Source organism: Perognathus longimembris, chromosome 1 (genome assembly GCF_023159225.1).
Source record: "Perognathus longimembris pacificus isolate PPM17 chromosome 1, ASM2315922v1, whole genome shotgun sequence".
Taxonomy (NCBI): Eukaryota; Metazoa; Chordata; class Mammalia; order Rodentia; family Heteromyidae; genus Perognathus; species Perognathus longimembris.
Genome location: NC_063161.1, coordinates 153,272,706 through 153,296,159, shown reverse-complemented (window position 1 = coordinate 153,296,159; position 23,454 = coordinate 153,272,706). Strand labels below are relative to the sequence as shown.

At 36.7% G+C, this 23,454-nt stretch overlaps 1 protein-coding gene across 9 annotated transcripts in view; it reads left to right on the top strand.

Annotated features, from left to right (window-relative positions):
* Dennd1a (DENN domain containing 1A) overlaps positions 1 to 23,454 on the top strand; it is a 453,328-nt gene that overhangs the window by 107,444 nt on the left and 322,430 nt on the right. For 6 of the 9 annotated variants that reach the window (XM_048342167.1, XM_048342121.1, XM_048342131.1 and 3 more), the window contains one exon: positions 17,006 to 17,055. The exons of the other annotated variants lie outside the window; for them this stretch is intronic. In XM_048342167.1, coding sequence (XP_048198124.1) covers positions 17,006 to 17,055 — 50 coding nt within the window. The remainder of the gene's footprint in view (positions 1 to 17,005; positions 17,056 to 23,454) is intronic. 9 annotated transcript variants of the gene reach the window in all.

The window sequence follows — 23,454 nt, the reverse complement described above, 5'->3', positions numbered from 1 at the left end:
CTTTGGTCAGTGATGCTGCAGTGTAATCACATTCTTTCCATTTCTTGTTCTTTGTTATGCAAGGCCACAGAGGATAGTAAAGTTACAAAGAGTGGTACAGAGAAGTCTAAGGGAAAGGCTTGAAGCTGGAATACCATCTTTTAGGCTTTCTAAGTTCACTATTTTCTTTCAGTGCTTGAATTGAACCCAGGACCTTGCAAATGCTCGGCAAACACCCTTTCACTAAGCTAAATCTTCCTTCTAAAATTGTGTTGAGTCTTGCGTTTTTCAGCCACTTTCCTCCTATGATCACTTTTTATATTTGCTAGTAGCTTGGCAGTCTGAGCTTATAGATGGAAATGTAATTTTCTTATCCACAGATTAAAAATTGCCTGTCCAGACTAAACCTGAAAGATGATTGCACGATAGCAACAAAAGCACATTGCTGAATGAATGTAGCTATTGTGTAGGGACTGCATTATGGCTTTCTGAAAGATTCGTTGATAGATTGAAGATGCATAAATGAATCCCATAATAAATATACATATGTATATATACATGTATACACACACACACACACACATATATATATATATATATTTTTTTTTGCCAGTCCTGGGTCTTGAACTCAGGGTTTGAGCACAGTCCCTGGCTTCTTTTTGCTCAAGGCTAGCATAGCACTCTACCACTTGAGCCACAGTGCTACTTCTGGCTCTTTCTGGTGCTGAAGAATTGAACCCAGGGTTTCATGTATACGAAGCAAGCATTCTACCACTTGGCCATATTCCCAGCCCCACATGTATTGTTTTTCTGAAACAAATTACGCTTGTAAACCTAGGCTGGTCTGTATTTTGCTATGCAGTCCTTGTTGGCTTAAAAATTATGATCCTCTTGCTTCAGTCTCTAGAGTGCTAGTATTATAAGTATGTATCACACATTCAGCCTTTTGTATATTATTAACAGTTGGGTGGTTTAAATGTTCTTCAAGCATATATAGGATAATCAATGGGTTAAAAGAAGCATGTATCATGGCTTTTCATATTTTCCCTTGTGTTTTCATGAGTCAAGTTTATCACCTTGGACAAATGTCAGATTTCTGCTTTTTAAAGTATTTGCTAAAGGCAAACCACTTTGCATGTAAGATTTGTTCTTCTGTAATATCCAAAGATCTGAATCCTTCCTACCCCCCATTTGCAGAAGAGGCTGGATTTAAGAATGGACTGAGGTTTAACTGGATCCTTAATGCACATGTATTTCAGAACTTTGAACATTTAGTCACTCAGTTGAAAAACTGAGACATTTTCACATTGAAGAGTTATTTTTTTAAGTTGAAGATTTCTTTCTGCTTTGGTCACTTCCCCAGCTGTTACAGTAATATAGCAGAAGCTCATGAAAAAGACACAATTTTTAAAAATTTAACTTTATTGTCAAGGTGATGTCAGAGGGGTTACAGTTACTTATGTAAGGTAATGAATACATTTCTTGTCAAACATGGTTGCCCCCTCCCCCTTTTTTTCTCCCACTTTCCCTCGCCCCACAGTCCCCACCCCCAAGTTGTAAAGTTCATTTTCAACATATTGTCTTGTGAGTATTGCTGTTGCATTGGTTTTCCCTTTGTCCTTTGTCTTAACATTTTGTTGTTCCCCTTCCCTTTCCCAATTCAGACTAACATATATACAAGATACAGGGTGCCCAAATCAAATCCAGTGACAATGGGATAAACCAAAGGAAAAGAAAAAGAAATAATTTCACATAGTACATTGAAAACAACAACGACAAAGAAAAACCTCTTTTTTCTATATCTTGGAGTTCATTTTAATCTCATGTGTTTATATGTGCGTAACTATTAAGCTATTGTGATCCTCTTCTAGGACTATCCTAGACATATACTAATTTTTACAAATGAGGGGCTCAAATTTGCACACATTCTGGGCATACCAAGCTATACAGTTATGTTATACTATTACTTGTTTGACTCTAGGAAATGATAATTTATACCTTAGTTATACATTCTTATCAGATGTGTTTTTCTGGTTTAATTCTGGCTCCAAGAAAATCTCACTCGATTTTAAAAGTTCGTAAGTATTATTGGATGTCTTGTTTTTAATGATTCCCCAATGAATGTAAGTGGAGTAGGTCTGCTTTTGAGAGCTGTATCTACCTTATGTAGTTAGTTCCTGTTGTTTCTTGGATGCACATTTAATGTTGCTCCTTATTCAGTTTCTTCTTTAACTGCTCTGTAGTCCATTTGCTATTTACCTTTGCATTTACACCCAAATCTTCTCTCTTGTGCCCTCTTCCTAAAGGGTTTCAATGACTCTGTAGTCACTGCCTTCTTGTAAGGTTGCTAAATTCATACTACCTCTCTGGAGTCAAAACTTGACAATTCCCATTGTGCCTTTAATTTCTACTCACAATTCTTAACCTAGTTTTAGGGTCCATTAGACTGTAGCCCAATCCTAGCCTGTCTCCTGTTATTTTTATTTTTATTTTTACATTCCAGGACATAGAGTCCCAGTAGTCTTTACTCATGTGTATACCCTCTTCTAGCAGCTAGGGAAAATTTAAGGGCTCAGTGAATTAAAACGAAGTATTGTGAGCATGGAGACATGACAGTGATCTTGACAGTGGGAATGTTGGAGCATGCTTGAATATGAAACTCAGTTTGGTTAGTTACTCTTAGAGAATTCATTTCACTTATAAGCTAGAGATGGCCATAGTAAAGACCTGATAAATTTGTGGTTAGGATTACTTGAGACCAAAAACAACAAAAAAGAAATATTCAAAGTGTTTAATACATGATATTAAGTAACACCCACTAAAACTAATGTATTGCCTCAACTAATACTAGAGTAACACTTAAGGGAGCAAAACAAGATCGTTTTGATATATTTGTCTTGTCAAGCATGTAGGTTGTGTATGATAACCTTCTTTTCTAGTATTTCATACCCATCTCAAAAAGAGTTCTGGAAAATCTTTCCATTCTTTATTCACATTGTTCAGAATGAACTTTAAAAAAATCATAAGGTGATTGAGATTACTTTGTCAAGAAAAGAACAGAAAAATAAGAAATAATTTCTGAGCATTTATATTCTAAAATGTATTAGAAGTATAAAAAACTTTAATGATGATAAAGAGGTTTCAAGTATTTAGGTTTTTTTATTATAGTTGTAAAAATCTGTTGTTCAGACTTCTGTGCATAAAACCTCAGAGATTTTAATGGGTTCCACTGTCCTTGTAAATGAATGCTTTCGGTTGGACCCAATACTTTGTAGTATTGTTGTAGCATTCATTTAAAAAATACTTATTATAAAGATTCCTCTGGCCAGTCATTAGAAACTGTAAATCTGGTTAGCTTATGTTTCAAGTGTGTTATAACATGAAGCTGAAACTGTGAGCGTGTAGTGTGGGTGAATGGAAGTGAAAGGTGTTTACAAAATAATTGGTTTCCCCTCCCCCCTGAATTAGATATTGAGTCTCAGGCTTTGTACATAGAATTATCTTTTAAAGGAAATTAAATTTATCTAAGATTATTTACTTATCAACCTTTTAAAATATATGTGATATATTTTAAAATATAATTTTCATATTGTTTCACATTCTTTTTTTTTTTTTTTTTTTTTGGCCAGTCCTGGGGCTTGGACTCAGGGCCTGAGCACTGTCCCTGGCTTCTTTTTGCTCAAGGCTAGCACTCTGCCACTTGAGCCACAGCGCCACTTCTGGCCGTTTTCTGTATATGTGGTGCTGGGGAATTGAACCCAGGGCCTCATATATATGAGGCAAGCACTCTTGCCACTAGGCCATATCCCCAGCCCACACATTCCTTTTTTTTTTTTGAAGTCCCTGGAATCTTCTTATATAATCTGTTTGTCTGAAACATACTGATTCATTTTTAAAGTTAGCTCATATATTACCTCCTCTGAGAAGACTTACTTATACGTAGGCACGTAGGTAGAACTGATAGTACCATCCTTTTACTTTGACCATACTTCTCTAAGAAAACTTGAAACATTTTGTACCTGGTTATACCCTCCCTCAGGTCTCAGAGATTCTTGCCAGCTTTGTACCAAGTCTTTCAGACCTGGTTGTTAGAAAACCAAAAATTTGATATATAATAATAAATTGCTTATTCAGTATACATGGTATGATCTTTCGCCACCAAATTTGACCTAGGCAGGACAAGTAAAAAATGTTTTTTTTTTTTTGGCCAGTCCTGGGCCTTGGACTCAGGGCCTGAGCACTGCCCCTGGCTTCCTTTTTGCTCAAGGGTAGCACTCTGTCACTTGAGCCACAGCGCCACTTCTGGCCGTTTTCTGTATATGTGATGCTGGGGAATCAAACCCAGGGCCTCATGTATATGAGGCAAGCTCTCTCGCCACTAGGCCATATCCCCAGCCAAAAAATGTTTTTAAGTGTTTGAAAGTCTTGTGTTAAAATATGTCTTGAACCCAATACATTTTTATATAACATGTAGCTTTAAAAGCATAACCTGTAAAATTGTTGAGAGCATTATTTTTACCAGAGCTTTCTGCCAACCTACTAGATATTTAGTTCTGGAGATTTAGTCCCTGGTAAGTTGAGAAATATTTTTGGATCTTAAAAATGTGTCTTGAGGCTGGGCATGTTGGCACACACTTATAATGACAGAATTTGGGAGACTGATGCATGAGGATTCAGAGTTTGAGGCTAGCTTATACTATATAACAAGATCTTGTGTAAATAAATAAGAAATAAGAACTGAGCATCATGGCTCAAGTCTGTAATACTAGCTGTTCAAGGGGCTGAAATCTGAGAAACTAGGTTTGAAACCACTCCAGGCAGAAATGTCCATGAGATTCTTCCCCACAAAATCTGAAAGTGGGGGTATGGGTAAAGTGGTAGAGTACCAGCCTTTAGCAAGAAAAAGACAAGAGGGTGAGACCCTGGGTCCAAGCCTCATTGTACGCACATGTGCGCACACATGCGCGCACACACATAAACACACACAAAAAAAGAAAAAGAAAGGAAAGTAAAAAGCTAGTTGTGGTTGTTCATATCTGTGATATGGTTTATTTGGTAGGGCTACGATTGGGAAGATAGCAATTCAAGGCCAGCCTAGGCAGAAAATTTCAACAGATCTCTTCTCAATGGAGGGATCTACATCATGGCATCATTCCTGTTGTATTAGCTATTATGGGAAGTCTAAAATTAGAAGCTCTAAGCATAGGCTCACACCAAGGTAGGAAGGGAGACCTGAGTTCAAACCCCCCATGTCTCCCCTTCCTCCAAATCTTATAATAAATAGATTTAATGGCAGCTAGAAATACTCTTTATTATTCATGTCTCATTTATTTCTGAAGGACTACTCCCTCCCCAATAAAATTTTTAAGTCATTTTGGAGATAAATTTGGTCCAAAGGAAAGTTAGAAAACTAATACCCCACGTTATATAAGATTGACTTTGGATGTGTCACTTTGGTGAAATGTTTTTCAGTTTTCAGCCTTATCATCTTTATCTGTGAAATGAGGAAGTAGTACAAATTGGGAAAATTGGCAAGAAAAGAAGCATATTACCTGTGTTTAGGCAAAAGTTTATATAAATTCCTGTATTTGTGTAATTCAATGAATATTTTCTAGTAAAAAGAAAATGAAAGAGAATGTTTTGATGCTCCCATGTAAATAATGATATCTGAAATTGTATTACTCCTAAAACATAACATTAGTTTTGACTGTAAATAAGCCTGAAGTCAAGAGATTGAAACTTAAGTATTCTAAGTATTGCTTTGTCTGACTTCCTATCTCAAGGCCAATAGATGAAACAGCTATTTACTCTTTCATTACCTTCCAGACAAGCCATACTTTCTCTTTTTTGTCCTAGTGACTACAGCATCTAACCCAGGATACTTATGAAATTTATAGGGAGTACCTTGATCACACAGAATCATAGACATAAATGGGATAGGTTACCCTACCCTAAGACCTTTAATAGAGTAGTACAGCTTTTAGCATTCAGTTCATTTTTAAGAGGATCATAATATCTACATAAGAGATTATTAGTACAATCATTGAACAAAAGCAAAACTTGTTGTACAAGTCCTGGTCTTTTATAGCTGCTTTGTCAGTCCATTTTCAACTGTTGCTTAACCCCCTCCAGAGAACAGATAGCCAGTGGCATATGAGAAACAAAAGGCTGCCTAGGTTGATTTCATAAGGTGAAGAAACTTAATGAGTCAATTAAAAAATTATATGCATGATTTGTATATTTTTCGACATAAATAATAAACTTAACAGCAATTACTAGTATTAATATAAACTGAAATAGACTTCATTTTCATGTCAAGAATAAATACTAACTATAAAGCTTGATTTTTTGAATAAATTCAAATCTATGCTTTAGACTGTAGTCTCACTATTTCCTGTAATGATTAAAAGGAAAGTATGTAGACTATTAGCACAGTGCTAGGCAATAGTGAGTATTTAATGCTATTTTTTCTTCATCTTAACCACCAGACTATCATCCAATCACTTTTCAATACCACCATTCATGGGATATTTCCCTTCTGCCAGGTATGTTGCTATGAATATAATCCCGATCTTACTTAATTCCATCTAGTAGGAAGCTGCTTCACCAATTCCAAGGTACACATTTTTTTCATATGTTAACACCTCCAAAATTAGAATGTGTGTTGAAGTTGATAGTGCCTCATTTTATTTGCAGCATTTTTTTCCCCTTCAGTGGTTCTTAGAAATACTAGTTCTGTCAATCAGTAGCTTCTTAGATATAGCAGATTGCCATTAGAAATACCATACACGCAGCCAGGCACTGGTGGCTCACGCCTGCAATCCTAGCTACTTAGAAGGCTGAGGTTTGAGGATCATAGTTTGAAGCCAGCCTGGACAGGAACACCTGTGAGACTCTTATCTCCAATAAACTACTTAGAAAAAGTTGGAAGTGGTGCTGTGGCTCAAGTGGTAGAGCACTAGCTTTGAGCACAAAGAGGCTTAGGGACAGTGGCCGGGCCCTGGCAAGGAGGAGGGGAGGAGGAGGGGGGAGAGGGAAAAGTTAAGGGAAGGGGGAGGGAAAGGAGAGGAACAGGAGGAGGAGGAGGAGGAAAGAAAAAGAAGAAATATACATGCTTTGCCTGTATACAGGAAAAAGGACTTTGGGTGCTCAGAAGAAATAAGAGAGCTGGTTCTGAAGAAAGATTTATGATAGTTCTGTTGAAATTTGTAGTTTGTCTTTTTGAATACAAGTCCTCCTATGGTGAAGGTTGTTGTTAGGGCTTAGATGTCTTTCCCTGCTCTGGGAATGTTGGACAACTGCGGTCATTTGGATAATTCAGCAGGAAATTGGTTCAGGATCTCAGGTGCTGGGAGTTGCTCACTGAAGAAAAGCCCAGGTGCCAGGAAGTGGTTGGATAAAATGTTGGAAAACCATGTACAAGGGATCTAAACCCTTCAGCGACTTCCAGAGTATTAGAATCAAATCCAAATTCCTTGCTATGTCTCTATAAGATCCCTCATGATTTAACCTAGGTCAGTCTAACCATATTTGCCATTCACCTCCTCAACTCCTCTGTTCCATCCTGACTTCTTTTATGTTGTGTTCACTAGCTCTTTCTTCTGCTGCTACTTTTGCCTCCTTCCTTCTGTTCCTTTCCCAGTCTTTGTCTGCAAAATCCTATTGAGGTGTAAGCCTCAACTCAAAAGGTCACTTTCTGAGGGGTCTTTCTTGACCCCTAAATCCAGGCCCCTAACATTTTGCCTAGGGTAGGGTTCTGTCTCTTCTTCCATAGCTCTTTGCTGTGCAGGCACCTTAATCATGGTTGGTAAACTATAGCCAGCTGGCCAAATCATAGTTGGACTGGCCTATGAACTAAGATTCCCCTCTACATACCTCTTTTACCTTCTTTGAAGTGTGTGTGTGTGTGTGTGTGTGTGTGTGTGTGTGTTAAAGATTATGTGACAGAAACTGTAAGTAGTCTGCAAAGCCTAATTTACTGTCTGTCCATTTAGAGAAAAAGGAGTTATTGTGCTCTTCTTTAAGTTGCAGGTTGTCCATGCACTGAATCCAACATTTTGCAAGAAACATTTAAGTTGATGTGATTCTACAATATGCTGACTGTCTTAGGGCTTTTCTTTACATAGAAATAGACTTACCTGTTGAGTCTCACTATTTCTAGTGGTGATAGATAAATGTTTGCTTGAAAACTGTCTATGTGGCTGCCAGTACATGTGACTTGTATATTGTGTAGTACCTCAGAGGAGTTCTGGAAAATGTTCACACTTATACTGATCCCATTGCTGTGCTTAGTTTGACTACTCACTGCATGTTATAGCCAGATGTCCAAAGTAAAATAAAACATATACAGGGCTTAGATCTTTTCTTTGCTGTCTCTCTAAAAAGATATTTACTAGTTTCAAAAGATTCCTTGGACATTAGACTTTAGAACATTCAATTATATATTTTTTAAAATTTCAGTAGTGTTTTATATAGATAATGAGATGTCATCAATCTATTATTCTGAATATACATTTTCAGTCCAGAATCATCTTTATAGCTTTCCTTTGGAGTCTATAAGTTGTGAAAAATCAAAGTTCTAAAGTTGGAGATAACTGTTTAGTGAAACCTTATCTAATCCATTACTAATTGACACTCCCTAAAGCAGATTAGATATTTACATTTTAATTTTGATATTCTGCTCAGTGTTTGTTGACATTGTCTAACATCCCTTGGCACTGGATAAATAAAGGCTATTATTTCCTTTTCAGCATTTTCAGCTATTATTCTCATGTAAGAGCTAATAAGCAGAGGTTAGCTGTATTATCCAACTATGATCCTATGCATCAGAAGAAGCTAGGAGCCTTGATTAGCATGCCTTGTTAACTGATGGTTTCAGTTTCATACTGGTAGTGCTAGAATAATTTGTATAAACCAAGCAGTACAGATTCCTTATTTTAGCACTAAGACTTACAAAGGCTTCTTTTAGCAGCCTTTAATTTTGTACTTATGTATGTGACATAGCCTGTGGCTGTGATAGCTACTGTGAATCTGCAGTTGTTTGGGGATGAAAGGAGGAGGCAGCTGGAAACTCCGTAGCTACATCTAGCTGTCTACCTAGAGAAGGCCTTGATTTCAAGTTTATCTAAACAAGCTCGACTAATCCCAACTATCTAGGGGGATCCACTGTCAAAACAAGCAGCGTGGCCCTGAGGCAAACACAGCTATACAGAAATGAAGGCTGGGGCTTCCAATACTCCGATGACTGCATACTGGAGGCTTTTTTCCCCCCTGAAAGAGGGTAAGAGAAGTAGAATTTGCATAATGCCTTTTCATTGGAAACTTTTGGAAAGCTGACAGACCTCCAGCTTATAGATCTGTAGCCACAATACAGAGTCTATAGGAGAATCCTTGAATGACCTAACCATATTGAAAGAAAATATAAAAGCGGCCAAGTATAGCCAAGTGAGAGAGGAAAAGAGGCCGATGCATTGTCTAACATCTGCTGTACTTCTCGTTAGTTTTGTTCTTTGCTATTCTGTGTGGACTTTGGAGAAGCCTAAGACAGCCTAACATGAATCCTATAATCTTCCTTCTGAATATTTATGTAGCGTGCCAGCTTCTAAGCTGTCCTTTGCGTTTTCTTACTTCCCCCTCATTTTCATGCTCTCAAATGAGGCCAACATTTCAAAAGCTAAATAAATGTTTGTGAATGTTTATAAAAGATTTGCATAAATTTGTCCTTGTCTGACAAAGATCACTTTTTTCTTATGCCAGTTCTGAAAAAAATTTTTTATAAAGGTTTTGGTGCTTGTCTTGACAACAAAGTCCTGCATCCCAGAACAATGATTGCTGATTAAGTGGGTATGCAATTGTGACTGAATAGGCTTTCAAGATACTGGGTAAAAAAGACCCATCATCTGAAGGCTGAATTATAGAATTTAGAAAATGTTATCAGAAGTACACATGTAAATCGATTTTTCAGTACCATATCATTAGGTAAGACAAAGAGTTCTTATAAGTTAAAAGAAAAATATAGCTACCCATGGTTTAAAGAAAATTCTCCTGTATAAATTTTAATAATTACACTGTTTCAATAGCTCAGAATATCACCTTTCTTTCCTGTTTGAACTTATTTAAAAATAATCTTTAGACCTTTAGGTATTTTCTAGAAACTGTAAGTCTCCCAGTGGCTTGCATTAATATGGTTACCAGGGAGGTGATAGGAGAGAGTTTACTGGGAAGTAAGTCCTTGAAGACATTTGATGCTCAATCATACCTTGCAAAAATACTAACTCTGAGAAATAGGTATCAGAGCTTAATTACAGGACATTCTCTCTCTCTCTCTCTCTCTCTCTCTCTCTCTCTCTCTCTCTCTCTCTCTCTCTCACACACACACACACACACATCACTCAGATACTTACTTGTGCCACTGATCTGTTTACTGAGTTCATTTATTTTTAAATTTGGAATGGATTTTCAGGGGTAGCACAGGAAGTTGTGGGTAGAAGTGCTAATTTAGTTCAGAGATACTTGAAGGTTGGCAGGAAAGAGAGGTAACAGCCAGTTCTGTTAGTCAGTCCTTTGGTTGTATTGGTTTAGAGGTTTAAGTTATCATTAAGGCACAAACTAGAGCCACTTCTCTGACACAGTTTTTATCACATCTGCTAGGCTTGTGTCCCAAGAGGAGACGTGGAGAGCAGTGAATTCAGCATGGGCCCATTATCGACTGCTTTTTCGTGTGTTGTAAAAGGAGTGAGACCTCAGGGAGGCTTGGAGCCTCCTCCCGTGTAATGTCCAAGTCAGATTTGAAGGACTGGTGGCAGGAAAGCTTTGGCCTTGGGGTGTGAATTCTAAGAAATAGAGGCACAATTAAGTTTAAAAAATTCAAGGACTTTGAGCTTGATAATGAAAGATTTTTTTTTCCTAGACTAATGTGAGCAGAGAAGATGCCCATCTGTGCACATTTTTGTGTGCATTTAAAATATTTAAAAGCTGACAGCTTTTTAATATGCTTACAAAATAGTATTTTTATCAATGCTCTTTTTTCCCTCCCTTTCCTCTCTTTTTAAAATAATATCTTCCTAAAGGCAAGTTGCTTAAATTGTGTTTGCAGTTTTACTTTTGGGATCCTGTTCCTTTGGTATATGCTGACTTGTGGCCTCCTCTTTCCCCTGCTTTTTTGCTATATTGGAAACATACATGTTCATATTACAAGAATTAAAATTAGAGAAGTGAAAAAGAAAAAAAAAACACCTTTAGAGTAATAATATTAAGTTTAAGGAATTTCAGTACTTGGGCCACAAGTGTTAACCAAATAATTTGCTCATTTTTTGAAGAGTTTGAAACAAGCTTTAAGCATTTTATTGGCATTTAACACTGACCTTATAAATATAGCTCTCTCATTTTCAACTCTTTTTGCTGTAAGGTTTAAAGTTAATAAAAGGAAATCATGGAATAGTTGATATTATGTAGTATTGTGGCTACAGAACAACTTTTTTTAAGGGTTTTTTTTGAAGCAAATAAAGGGTACAGAAAGACAAAGTAATTTTGTAAGGTTTTTACAAAAATAAAAATAAAATAAAACAACCCATGGGTGGAGATGGGAGGGAGAGAATGAGGGAACAGATCACACTGTAAGAAAGGAAATGTACTCACTACCTGACTCATGTAAATGTAACCCCTCTGTACATCACCTCTATAATAACAATAAAGTAAATTAAGAAAAATAAAATCCCATATTTTTACCCTCAACTTCACAAGTCATGGAAATTGAGATTTTAAAAAGTAGTTTTGGAAGTGACTTTATTATAGTAAGCCTTCCTTTTTTTTGTACTTAATGTCCTTGATAATTTAGATATTATTTAGATATAAATTTAGGTACATGCTTACAAAGAATATGATTAATCATTTTTTCTTAGAATTGCAACATTGACTCTAAATCGTAGATATATAAATGACCATATTTATAAGGTATGCATGGCTCAAAATTAAAGTTTAGCAAAAAAGTAAACTAGTAGTAAATGTTGAATTTTCCTACCAAAAAAGAGGAAGCAGACTCTGTAGCACTTGAGCAGTGTTGTTAGGAAATTGACCCGGCTTTTATGTTAGTGTTGAAAGGCCTTTCTGTAAAACCTCTTCTTCACAGCCTCTTTTTCTCAGTTTAAAAAAAAAAAAAAGAAAAGCAAAATTTGATTTTAGCCATATTATAGGATCTTGGATTTAATTTGAAGGATATAGCCAGGGAGACATTTTATTTCCTGTTTTTATATTTAGGAAACTTCTGATCAACATTCTTGAACTTTGATGCTAATTAAGCTTTCAAGAACTTCTGCTTTACCCTTCTTAATCATAAACATTTAAAACCTTTTTGTGTTCCCTTGGACTCCCTGGTTTTAACTTGAAATGGCTTCAAGTACAAATTTTGTTAGCTTTTTGTATGTTTGGATTTTGTGTGTGTTCTGTTTTTAACTTTTAACTTAGTTTTAAGATGATCAATCAAAGGTTTTTCTTTCAAGTTAGTGGCACTGCTCTCCATTGCAGGATTTAGAGGGTCAGCATTTTCCTCATGCTATTAAAAAAGACATTTAAACATAGAGAGTATTTTAAGAATTTGAGTTCTATTGATCTTTTCATCACATACCTACATTTTGAAATGGACAAATAAATTAGATATAGGAAACCCAGGAAATGTTCCCCATTGATTTCCTTCTGCCCCTTTTTCACTGTCTTTTTTTGGACAAAGGTAAAATGATCAACTTCTATCAGCTTTCAGCCAACCACAAAGAAGCTAATTGTGGCTTTAAATATTTTAACATACATTCATTTACTCACAGTATCTTCTGCACACATTTTTTCTTTGAACTATGGAGAATGTGCCTCACTCCCTAGATATTATAGTCAGGCTTGGGCTTTTATCTTCAGGTGGCGTTCAATTGTGGAGTTTATATATCTGTATTTGACTGCCTGTTATTTTCATCTGCTAAATAAAATTAAATTTCATTTATAGATTTCAGTGAAGTCATGTGAAGTATTTGACATCTGAAACAAGGACTCTAATAGGATTTTTTACACTCCTAACATTGTACCCCAAATTTGAGGTGAATTAGCCAAACCTCATAATTTAGTCTTAAAAGTTTTGCTTCCCAGCAGTATTCTATAGTGGATATTATAAATGTATCACATTATGAGGTTTTTAAAAGAATGGCTCAGTGCTAGAATGCCATTTCCACATTGGTCCAAACCCCCTTGATGGGCTTTATGACCAGGATTCTAATTTACTTGGGTGAAATGAATCCAATGTACACCCAAGATGAACCATGAGTTCACTTCTGACCTTCATTTCATCTAGTACTAGTGTGTTAACATATTTTGGTTGGGATTGTGAAGTTTAAGATCTTGTGACCAGAGCTTTGTAGACACTGCTTTCCTGCTACATTGTGCAACCTACTGTTTTAATATAGGCATAACGGAAAGGCTTGTGTGACTGCCTCCCTACCACACTTCCTCCCTGCCCCCTCAGCTCCTATTTTTTTCCCACATGAAGTATCATATATTTTGTGAAGAAGAAAAGCCCTTTTGGAAATTGCCGATTTCATAAATTGTCTGGTGACACAAAGAGGTTGAATGCTATATTCTTGTCTCATTTATTTTGAAAACTTTAGTACTGAACTCACCTTAATCAATGAGCTCAGTGTTGTCTCCAATAAGTTATGTGTTGGATATATTGATTGGAAGGGATTTTAGAAAACCCGTCTGGGGTTTATAATGTCAGCAGTGTTTTGATTATGAAAAGAGTTGGAACCTGGGGACATGGAACCAGGTGGTGAATGTCCTAAAGCCACTGGTGACATGGTGGACTGGTTCCCTCCTGGGACCTAGTTCATGCCCTGCACTTTAACTGTGGTGGCTGGCTACTATAGATTCACTTTTTTGCTCATTAAAATGTTAAAAAATCAAACTGTACATAAAAAGATTTGTGAAAATATAAACTTGGGAATTGATCTGGAGAGCTGGCACACAATCCGCCCCACCCCCTGCCTTTGCAATGAGGTCATTTACATTTCATCAGCTGGGCTGTACCTCTGAGATCCCATTTATGTGGCAGTAGTCGAAGTTGTACTGAGGCTGCTTGTCTGAAAGAGCTTGTGTGGGGGAGAGAACAGGAAGGATTGCCATGGACAAAGGAAGTTTTCTTAGACAGGTTCTAGAGATAAAAAGGGTTTGGTCACCGTTAACGACTATTTTCCCAGTAAGGTCAATATGGAAAGACCTTAAGGTGCTCTGCCATAACTAGAATGCTGAAAATATATTCACATCAGGGTTGCAATGTGCGCCTCCCTCCCCCCCCCCCCCCCCCCCCCGCTTGGAGAGAGGCCTTTCCATATTTGAATAATTGTGTTTTTCTTTGGACAAAGAGGATGATAAGGCAGTTGAATATTTATATGTGAAGAAAGCATTGATGTTAAGAAAGGCAATTTATCTTAACAGTTTTTATTTATATTGAACACTGCCTGTTTCTCCTCCCTCTTTTTCTCCTCCCTTTTCCAAACTGAGAAGTAGATATTTCAATTCTGATTGAGATCATGCGTAAATATGCCTAGCACCAAGTAGATGCTCATTTTTGTTTTCCTCTGACAGCATGCCACCATCTTGTTTGACTTAAATTGGAATATCAAGCTTTCAAAATAACATAAACATGAAGAAACATGTTGTAATGTACAAACCTGTCCCTACATTTGCCTATATTTCCTCTACTTTCTCCTCTCCCTGCTCCTCTCTTAATTAAACTTATCACTGTTTTCTTGGGTAAAAAGGAAAGCTCATGGAAGGTAGATTATACTCAGCCTACATTGGGTATTTTGATATTTGTACTAATATTATCTGACAGGCAAGTTCATGGTTGGTTATTGTTACTCTTGACATTAGAAAGTGATAAGTAGTTTTGATATTGTAGTGAGTAATAAGTTGGGCATATTAGATACCTTTTTCTCTGCTGTAGAGCACAGTGCTTTCTCATAGCAATGGTGGTTCTTTCTTTCAAAAATCTTTGAGGCCTTTTGCCAGCGCAACTCCAGCAATAGAGTAGAGATGTCCTTTTTGCACCTGAAACTTTTGAGGGGTGAAAGATGAATGTCTTTGTAGCTGATGTTAGCAATGAGTGAACATTTGGTACCAAGTTAAAAAATGCTTGGTGTGAACCTTGAAGTTAAGAGCTACTTTGTGGTATTATACGAAATAGAAGAATCCTTGTTCTTGTTTATAATTACACCGAAGTCAAAAAGTTTTGTTTATGTGGGTCACTGTACATTTCAAAATTAATTAAAACTGAAGACTCTAAGATAAATGTTTTATGTGGTCTCTTTTCTAATACTCATGTTATGGTAACATATATTAAGAAATTGCTCTTGTTCTGATTCTTTTATTAGCTATTGCTACTTATTTACCTAATTGGTTTAAAATATATATGGATCAGTGAATGCTCTGATAAAATTAACAAATTTATAGATAATGCCTCTCAGAATATACAGAGCCATTCTTGTTTATTTACTGTTATTTTTTAGTCCTATTTATCACTTGTTCATAACATGCCTTAACAGTGCTGTGATATACATAGTACCAGTTCAAGATGATACTAAAAAATAGGTATGCTCAATTGAATTATGTAGGCGGAACATGCTCTGGCAGAGCAAGTCAATGTGCTTTCTGCTTCATTGAGTGGGTTATTAGATTGATGTGGTTTATTTCTTGAATGATAGAACTGGTTTTAAAAATAAATGAAGCGAGAAGCATCAATTCAGTTAGCATTGATAACTCATTATTATTGGTTAGAAAAGTGCTACATTTGTAAACTGATCTTTAATTTATCACTTGGATTAGTATTTGCAGTGGACAGGTTTGTTTTAATTTGAACCAGCTTCTCAGTGACTGAAAAATGTGTTCTTCATTTTGTCTTGAAGTTGGGATTTTAAATAGTTGAAAAGCAAATCAAATGCATGAAAGGAATACTTTTTAAAATTTATAACATTGGTCTATGAACTTATGATAAGCACCAACTGTGGGCTGTCCAAACCTGCAGTTAAATTGAGCTAAAAAGTAAATTCTATGAAGGAAGTAGCAGTTAATTACTTATATATGTGGCTAGTGATGTGTCTGTATGCTGGGTGTATAAAATATGTCTGTTGGGAAAAGTTCCACATCACTGTAGATTGTGTTGCATGTACTAATATTCTTGTCTTAATTTAGGAATATTGTCGCTCATGGATAAGTCATTGAGATGTCACTTGACTTTTTGTGCCCTTTTCCTTAATAGTGTGTTTGGTTGATATACCTCTGTATTTGTTTTTTTAAAAAAGGCATTTAAACTGGTATTTTGCTTTGGATTTTCATAAACTGAAAACAGGTAAGTATGTCTAACTATAGTACTGATATTAAGCTAAAGACATTGTATACTTACAACAGTTCCAGCTTGATCCCAAAATTATTTTGTCAACTTATTTGTGAAATAAGAAGTCCTAAACTCTAAAAAAATATTGTCGACAAGGTTCAGAGACAATTAACTTCAAGTTGGCTTTCTGTTCTGCTGTAATTTTGCCTATTGATGTTGGGAAGTGTTGTTTAATCCCGGCCCCCTCTGTTCCTAGGTAACAGGCAAAAACAGTGCCAGCAACAGCGGCCCTGCCAGGCCAAACCCATGTGGCTCGGTGTTATTCACTCTGATCCATATGGTCAGGCTGGAGATGGTCCCTGGAGGGGTGTTAACACTCTGCAACCCAAGCGCCTCCCTCCCTTCGGAGCTTTCCTGCATGGCTCCTGCTGCTTACCCATGTGTGATTCTTGATTAATTTTTCATTTTTAATGAAGTTTGATCATGTTTATTATTTCTCATGATTGACTGCCTGGTACTCCTCCCTGTAATTGATAAAGCCCATATTTCTTCATCTGTCTCGTCTTTTTTCAGGGTAAAGTTGGTAGATTGTGTGCTGTGGTTAATGTTAGATTTATTGGTCCCATTAGATATATAAATTATCTCTCTTTCTCTCCACAGGAAGTTCTACAGACTTTGACCAAGTTTTGTTTCCCCTTCTATATGGACAGGTAGTGTCAGATTTTCAACTTTATTGGGAAAAAAAGTGTTAATAAACCGTCTATAGAAAATAAAAACCATACCATTCTTAACATTCTGTCTGTTTAACCATGATTTAAAGCATCTATGTTCCACGGAGAGTTGCAATATTTTCTTTTCCTGGAGATTTTATTGACACCATCAAAAAGTTTAAAGCTTAGAGCTTTGGTTAGTTTGTGATATATGTTTTGTATGGCATTTAAGTTTTGATTTTGGTTATCAGACTTAAAACATGATTAAGAATGGTTGATATTCAATCCAGTGCTATTTAATTTTTATTTAAATGTAAATGTATTTGGCTTAAACAAATAATATTACATGACTCCAGGTCTTAAGAGTATTGTATAGATGTGGGTTTTCCCAGTCTTTAACTTATACTTTAAATCTACATAGGCCTAAAAAAGTATGTTCTTTCAAAGGCATGTATTGTAGTGCTGCTTTACATTTTGTTTTAAGTGACTGAGAATGGTTAGTATCTCTCTGGAGAAATCATACTGAAGTTGGCATTCATACTAAAAAGTATACTACCATCTAAACATTTTTCCAGTATTTATAACCATTTTTCTGGAAATGTGCAAAGATAAGAACTTCAAGGTAATTAAAATAATCCAAGGTTTCTTTGTAGTGGTCTCATTTTGAAAGCAAGTCTCAGTTGGCAGGTTTTTAAAATTTTACTTTATAAAGTTATAATTACTAATTATGCTAATTAATATAATATATAACATGTACAATAAATAATAAAACATAACTAATATATCAATATAATTATACTAGTTATATTAAGTACTAATTATATTAATGAAATATCAATACCTCTGTCTTTTAAAGAAATGTTTACCACTTTTTTTGTTACAGTTGAAAACATTTTTTTTCTAATCATTATTTTATTCACTTGATTGTTGTCTCTTCTCAATTTTCTCTTAATGTAAAATTGATCTATGAGACTGTGTATGCATTGCTTTGAAAAGTTCACTTTTATTGACAGATTGTAGAAAATAAATATTATCAGTAGCAACTTCCATAATATATTTCAAGAAGTTACAAAATAGGCCCATCTTCAAGAAGATTTTATCAGTATTGTACAAATGAGGCAGGGCCTGAGGATTGTAGTGATTTAGAGAGCATGTGAATATCATGTATGCTGCTTAGGTCTTTGTATAACTTTGTAATACCAGTGTTCTGGCTTATTTGGCATAAGTCTAAAAATGGTGTTGGATGAGAATTGGTAGCCAGAAGAGTTTAAAAGAGTACTAAAGAGCAATTCTGGAATGTTGCCAGCCACTTATAATCACTGCTCTCCCTGGTTCTTACATGTTATGTTTTCAGCCAATCAACCATTGTAGTATTTCCAGACTCATCTCTTTAAACCCTAGTACCAGGGATGTTTTAGTGGCAGATTGGTGCTCAAAACAGAATAGCTTTAATTTTAAGAGGGCCAGTCTTTGTAATAAGAGGCTTCTTGTCCCTTATCTTATTCCTTCTAAAAATAGAAAGGAAATGGGTTGTTATTTAGAGATGTTTAATATAAACTTCACATTTGTATGTATGAATTAGTGATGCATGAAATCTCCAGTCACTTCTGAAATGTTACAAATTATGGCAAAGACATATTTGTACAAAATGATAACGTTGAAATGTTTTTTAAATGTAGTTAGATGTTAGCAAAAATGTGTAAGAATATGTTTTTATATGACTTCTTATTAGAGTGGTGTGATCTGTTTTGGATAGGTATTTCTTTTCTTTTTTGGCCAGTCCTGGGCCTGAGCACTGTCCCTGGCTTCTTCCCGCTCAAGGCTAGCACTCTGCCACCTGAGCCACAGCGCCCCTTCTGGCCGTTTTCCATATATGTGGTGCTGGGGAATTGAACCGAGAGCTTCATGTGTAGGAGGCAAGCACTCTTGCCACTAGGCCATATTCCCAGCCCTGGATAGGAATTTCTTAATTGACTTTGTAAATTGATATCTGAAGAAATACACAATGACATTAAATCTGCCCCACCCTAACTCAAATGCATGCACACACGAAACACACCTTTTTCTCATTACACTACATGTACCCCTCTGCTTACTTACCTACCTGTCTGGATGATTATATCCTGAAATGGAAGAAAAGCAAAATTTTATCATTGATAATTCTAGAACCTATTTTTGTCATCAGTATTGCTGGATACCTTTTCATTGCTGTTGGAAAATTTTTCTCTTCTAAAACCCAGTTCTTTAACTTACCCTCCTTTAATCATATTCCTCCTATAATCATGTTACAATTTTTTGCATAAAATTATTTAGGGATAGAAATGTTTCTTCATGGATATGTATACTAATTCTTTCTTACATTGTATTATACCATATACCTCTGGGTGTTGATAATTTCTGTTGATACCAAAAACAAACAGAAACCAACTTGTATGGATACCAAAACACCCCCCTCCCCTGCCCCATTTTAGGGGGCCAATATTTTATCTCTTCTGTTTTCTTTCTGTTTTGGTATACTTTCACACAGAAGACATAATCACAATGACTCATTTACAAGAAATACAAAGGTTTTAATGTCATGAATTTTTTTTTGTTAGTTTGCAGTTAGCACTGTCAAATATGCCAGATTCTGAGGCCTATGAAGCTCCCAGGTGTGTTTATGATATGAAAATAGAATGGCATGGGACATGAGCAATGCCCCAGGTGATTTCATTCAGAACAGATGCTTCCTAATCTTTTCAGTATCTGTGCTTTTCTACCCTGAGAAACAATAAGAAAACTTTCTGACATTTTTAGTCTGTATCAAGAGTGGGATTTTTCACAGTCATCATCAAATCACCCGTTAACATTGACATCTTGCTGTCTTGTGTTGTTTTTAAGAGTTTTTTCCCCCTGAAATTTGGACTTATGAAAAATAATAATGCTTGTGGCTTTTCAGAAGAAAGTACTTTCTCATGTGTTACCTCATTTTATCATCCTATCATAAGAGATAGGAGCAAGTATCATTATCTTCATTTGAAACAATCTAAGCTACAGGAAAGTTGAATTACCAATGATGCTTTGAGGCTCCTGGCCAATTCTAGGTTTCTATCTCTCAAATGAATGCCTTATTTTGCAGACCACCTTGCGGTGAATAGCAATCAGTAAGCGTAGAGGAATGGAAGGAAATTAACATTTGGGTTTCTAATTGCTTTTAGTTAAAGTTCTAGATACTGTCTGGTTGTATTCAAAATGCTGGATACTTTCTCATTTATTCTTTGGAGCAACTCTAGATGATAGCTGGTGGTATTTTTTTTCTTTCCCCTCCAAAGAGCAAGGGAAGGCTCAGGATGTGTTGGGTGATGTGCAGAATATGGAAATGGTCTTAGATTTGGAGCTCTGTCTTCCATGTGTTCCTAATAAAATCTAAGCAGTATAATAAAGGCATTTTAAACACTGTTTGAAAGGATGAGGCAGTTAGAGGAGACTGACATGGTCAAAGAAAACTTGTTATGGTGGGTGAGACTTGTATTGAGTCTGCCAGGCCAGCAAGAAGTGGTAAGTGCAAGGGGGAACCTAACACCCCATATGTACTGCAGAGTAAAGCAGAGGAGAAACCCTGAGTGAGCTTGGAGATGTTCGCCAGAGCAGATGGAGCCTTCTGGGGAGAGGGTGATGTGTACCACGAAAGCTTGGGCTCTGGCCACAAGAGGCCTTGAAAATGTGTGGGAGCAAGACTTCTAGATTTTAAAACTGAAACTCATCAGGTTCAGACATCCCATTTTACAGATAGGAAGCCAAGATTCACTGAGGGGAAGTGAGTGGCTTATTATCACAGCTGTGTAATTACAGAACTGAGAAAGGACAAGTTCTTCTTCTCAGTCAACAGTTATTTCTATCTTTCTCTATCCTCAAAGCTCTTGATGAAGAGGAGTATTGGCATACCAGTGCCTAGTTCCCTGTATGGAGCTCAAAGTCTTTTCTCCTGATTGATGAAATAAATAAAAGTAGAGTTACATTCTATACTTGGATTACTGATTGCTTGCTCTTGTTTTTTTTTTTTTTTTTTTTTTTTTTTGCCAGTCCTGGGGCTTGGACTCAGGGCCTGAGCACTGTCCCTGGCTTCTTTTTGCTCAAGACTAGCATAGTACTCTACCTCTTGAGCCACAGTGTCACTTCTGGCTTTTTCTATATATGTGGTATTGAGGAATCGAACCCAGGGCTTAATGTATGCGAGGCAAGCACTCTACCACTAGGCCATATTCCCAGTCCCAATTGCTTGCTCTTGATGGCTGACAGCTTCAGTTAGTCAGTGCTCTCAAGATGTACTGGTTTATGGAAAAGCTATTCTTTTTTTGGGGGGGCCAGTCCTGGTCCTTGGACTAAGGGCCTGAGCATCTTCCCTGGCTTCTTCCGGCTCAAGGCTAGCACTCTGCCACCTGAGCCACAGTGCCCCTTCTGGCCGTTTTCCATATATGTGGTGCTGGGGAATTGAACCGAGAGCTTCATGTGTAGGAGGCAAGCACTCTTGCCACTAGGCCATATTCCCAGCCCCGGTAAAGCTATTCTTTTCCCTGTTTGTGCTTATCCTCTGAAAGAACTCAAAAGTAAACTACCATTCATTTGCCGTAAACTATGCTTACATCCTTCCATGGTTAGGAGAATGAAGTGACAGCATCTTTTTAGGAGCAAAGATATCATTTAATTATTTAGAATGTAACCACAGATACAAATGTAGTTCAAATGCTAGTTATTGTTTTATTATGTAATTACATATCTGCTATGTGCTTGGCATTCTGCTGCACGATTTTTTGCACTGAAACGTTACCAACTTGCAGTGCTAATATTACCAGGATTCCACATGTAGGGGAACAGAGGCCCAGATTCAGTAACATGCCCAAGGTTCCACTTGGGCACTTGTCCTAGTGTACAGCAGAATTGCTTTTCCAACTCTTCTTTTTCACAGTCCACTTCAGTTCCACCATACATTTTTTTTTGTTTTACCATACTACTACGTTAAATCCATCCAACATAAAGCAATCATACTTTCAAAAATTTATTTCAGAAGTCATATTCATTGTAGAAAAGTAGAAAATTTAGATTGATGAAGAAAATACCATGCATGCACAATAGGATTAGTGAATTTGCATGTATCTTCCCACACCTCTCCTCTCATGTCTACTGCCATGCAATCACCCCCACTTTTCAAACCAAGTCCAGTTCGTCCCTTAGTTTAGCTTAAATTATGGTTCATTTGTATTCTGTGATTATTTTTACAGCATTAGATAATTGCATAGCAATTGGGCCTTACCGGACACATTGTGGTAAGCAACCAGGAGATGTAGGTTTTAATTTAGGTGCTACCACTGACTTACTCTGTGCTGTAAGGCTTTTTGCTTCACCTCTAAGTACTTTCATTTCTTCATGGATAAAAGGAGGGAATAGACTGAGTTCTCTGTTGTTCCTCTGGCTTTGGTGCATTTAAAAGTTTTTACTGGGCTTAGACTTAGGGCCTTGTATTCTTTTTTTTTTTGGCCAGTCCTGGGGCTTGGACTCAGGGCCTGAGCACTGTCCCTGGATTTTTTTTTTTTGCTCAAGGCTAGCACTCTGCCACTTGAGCCAAAGTGCCACTTCTGGCCATTTTCTGTATATGTGGTGCTAGGGAATTGAACTCAGGGCTTGATGTATACGAGGCAAGCGCTCATGGCTTGCATTCTACCACTTGAGCCACACCTCCAGTTCAGAGTTTCACTACTTTTTAATTTAATAATTATTTGTACTTCCTTTGGTAGGCTCATATAAGCAAAGCAGTGAACAGATCTCTATTCATTGTTAGAATTCTTTGATGAGTTTCTTCAGCAGGTAGTTGTTACCTTTTGTCTGGTAGTGTGTGGCCTACTGTTGGTCCCCAGAGAAACCTAAGATTAGGCAGATTAAAGGTGTTTTATAGAAGGGAGCTTTGAGGCTCTTTTAATTACAGATGGGAAGAAATAGTTTGATAGTTACTCATGCCTATAATCCCAGCTCGTTGGATGACAATAGGATTGCAGTTTGAGGTCAATTTGGGCAAAGTTAGTGTGAAACTAAAGTCAAACTAAAACCAAATGACTTAGATGATTGCTTAATTCATAAATCCTTGCTCAGCAAGTGAGAGGCTCTAAGTTGAATCCTCCGTACCAAAAAATAAAACAACAACAACAACAACAAAAAAAAACAAGAAAGAAGGTGGAACTGGTGGCATGCCTCAGAGGTGAGGCCCTAAGTTGAAACCTCAGTACTGCCAATAGTGAAAAAGCTCATTATTGTCAGAAAAATAAAAAAGGTAGTGGTTGGTTAAAATTTGATTCCTGCCTAATGCCCCTCATTCCCTGAAGAAGATAGCTTCACAACAGTCAACAGAAAATTGCTAGTAAGCTCCAC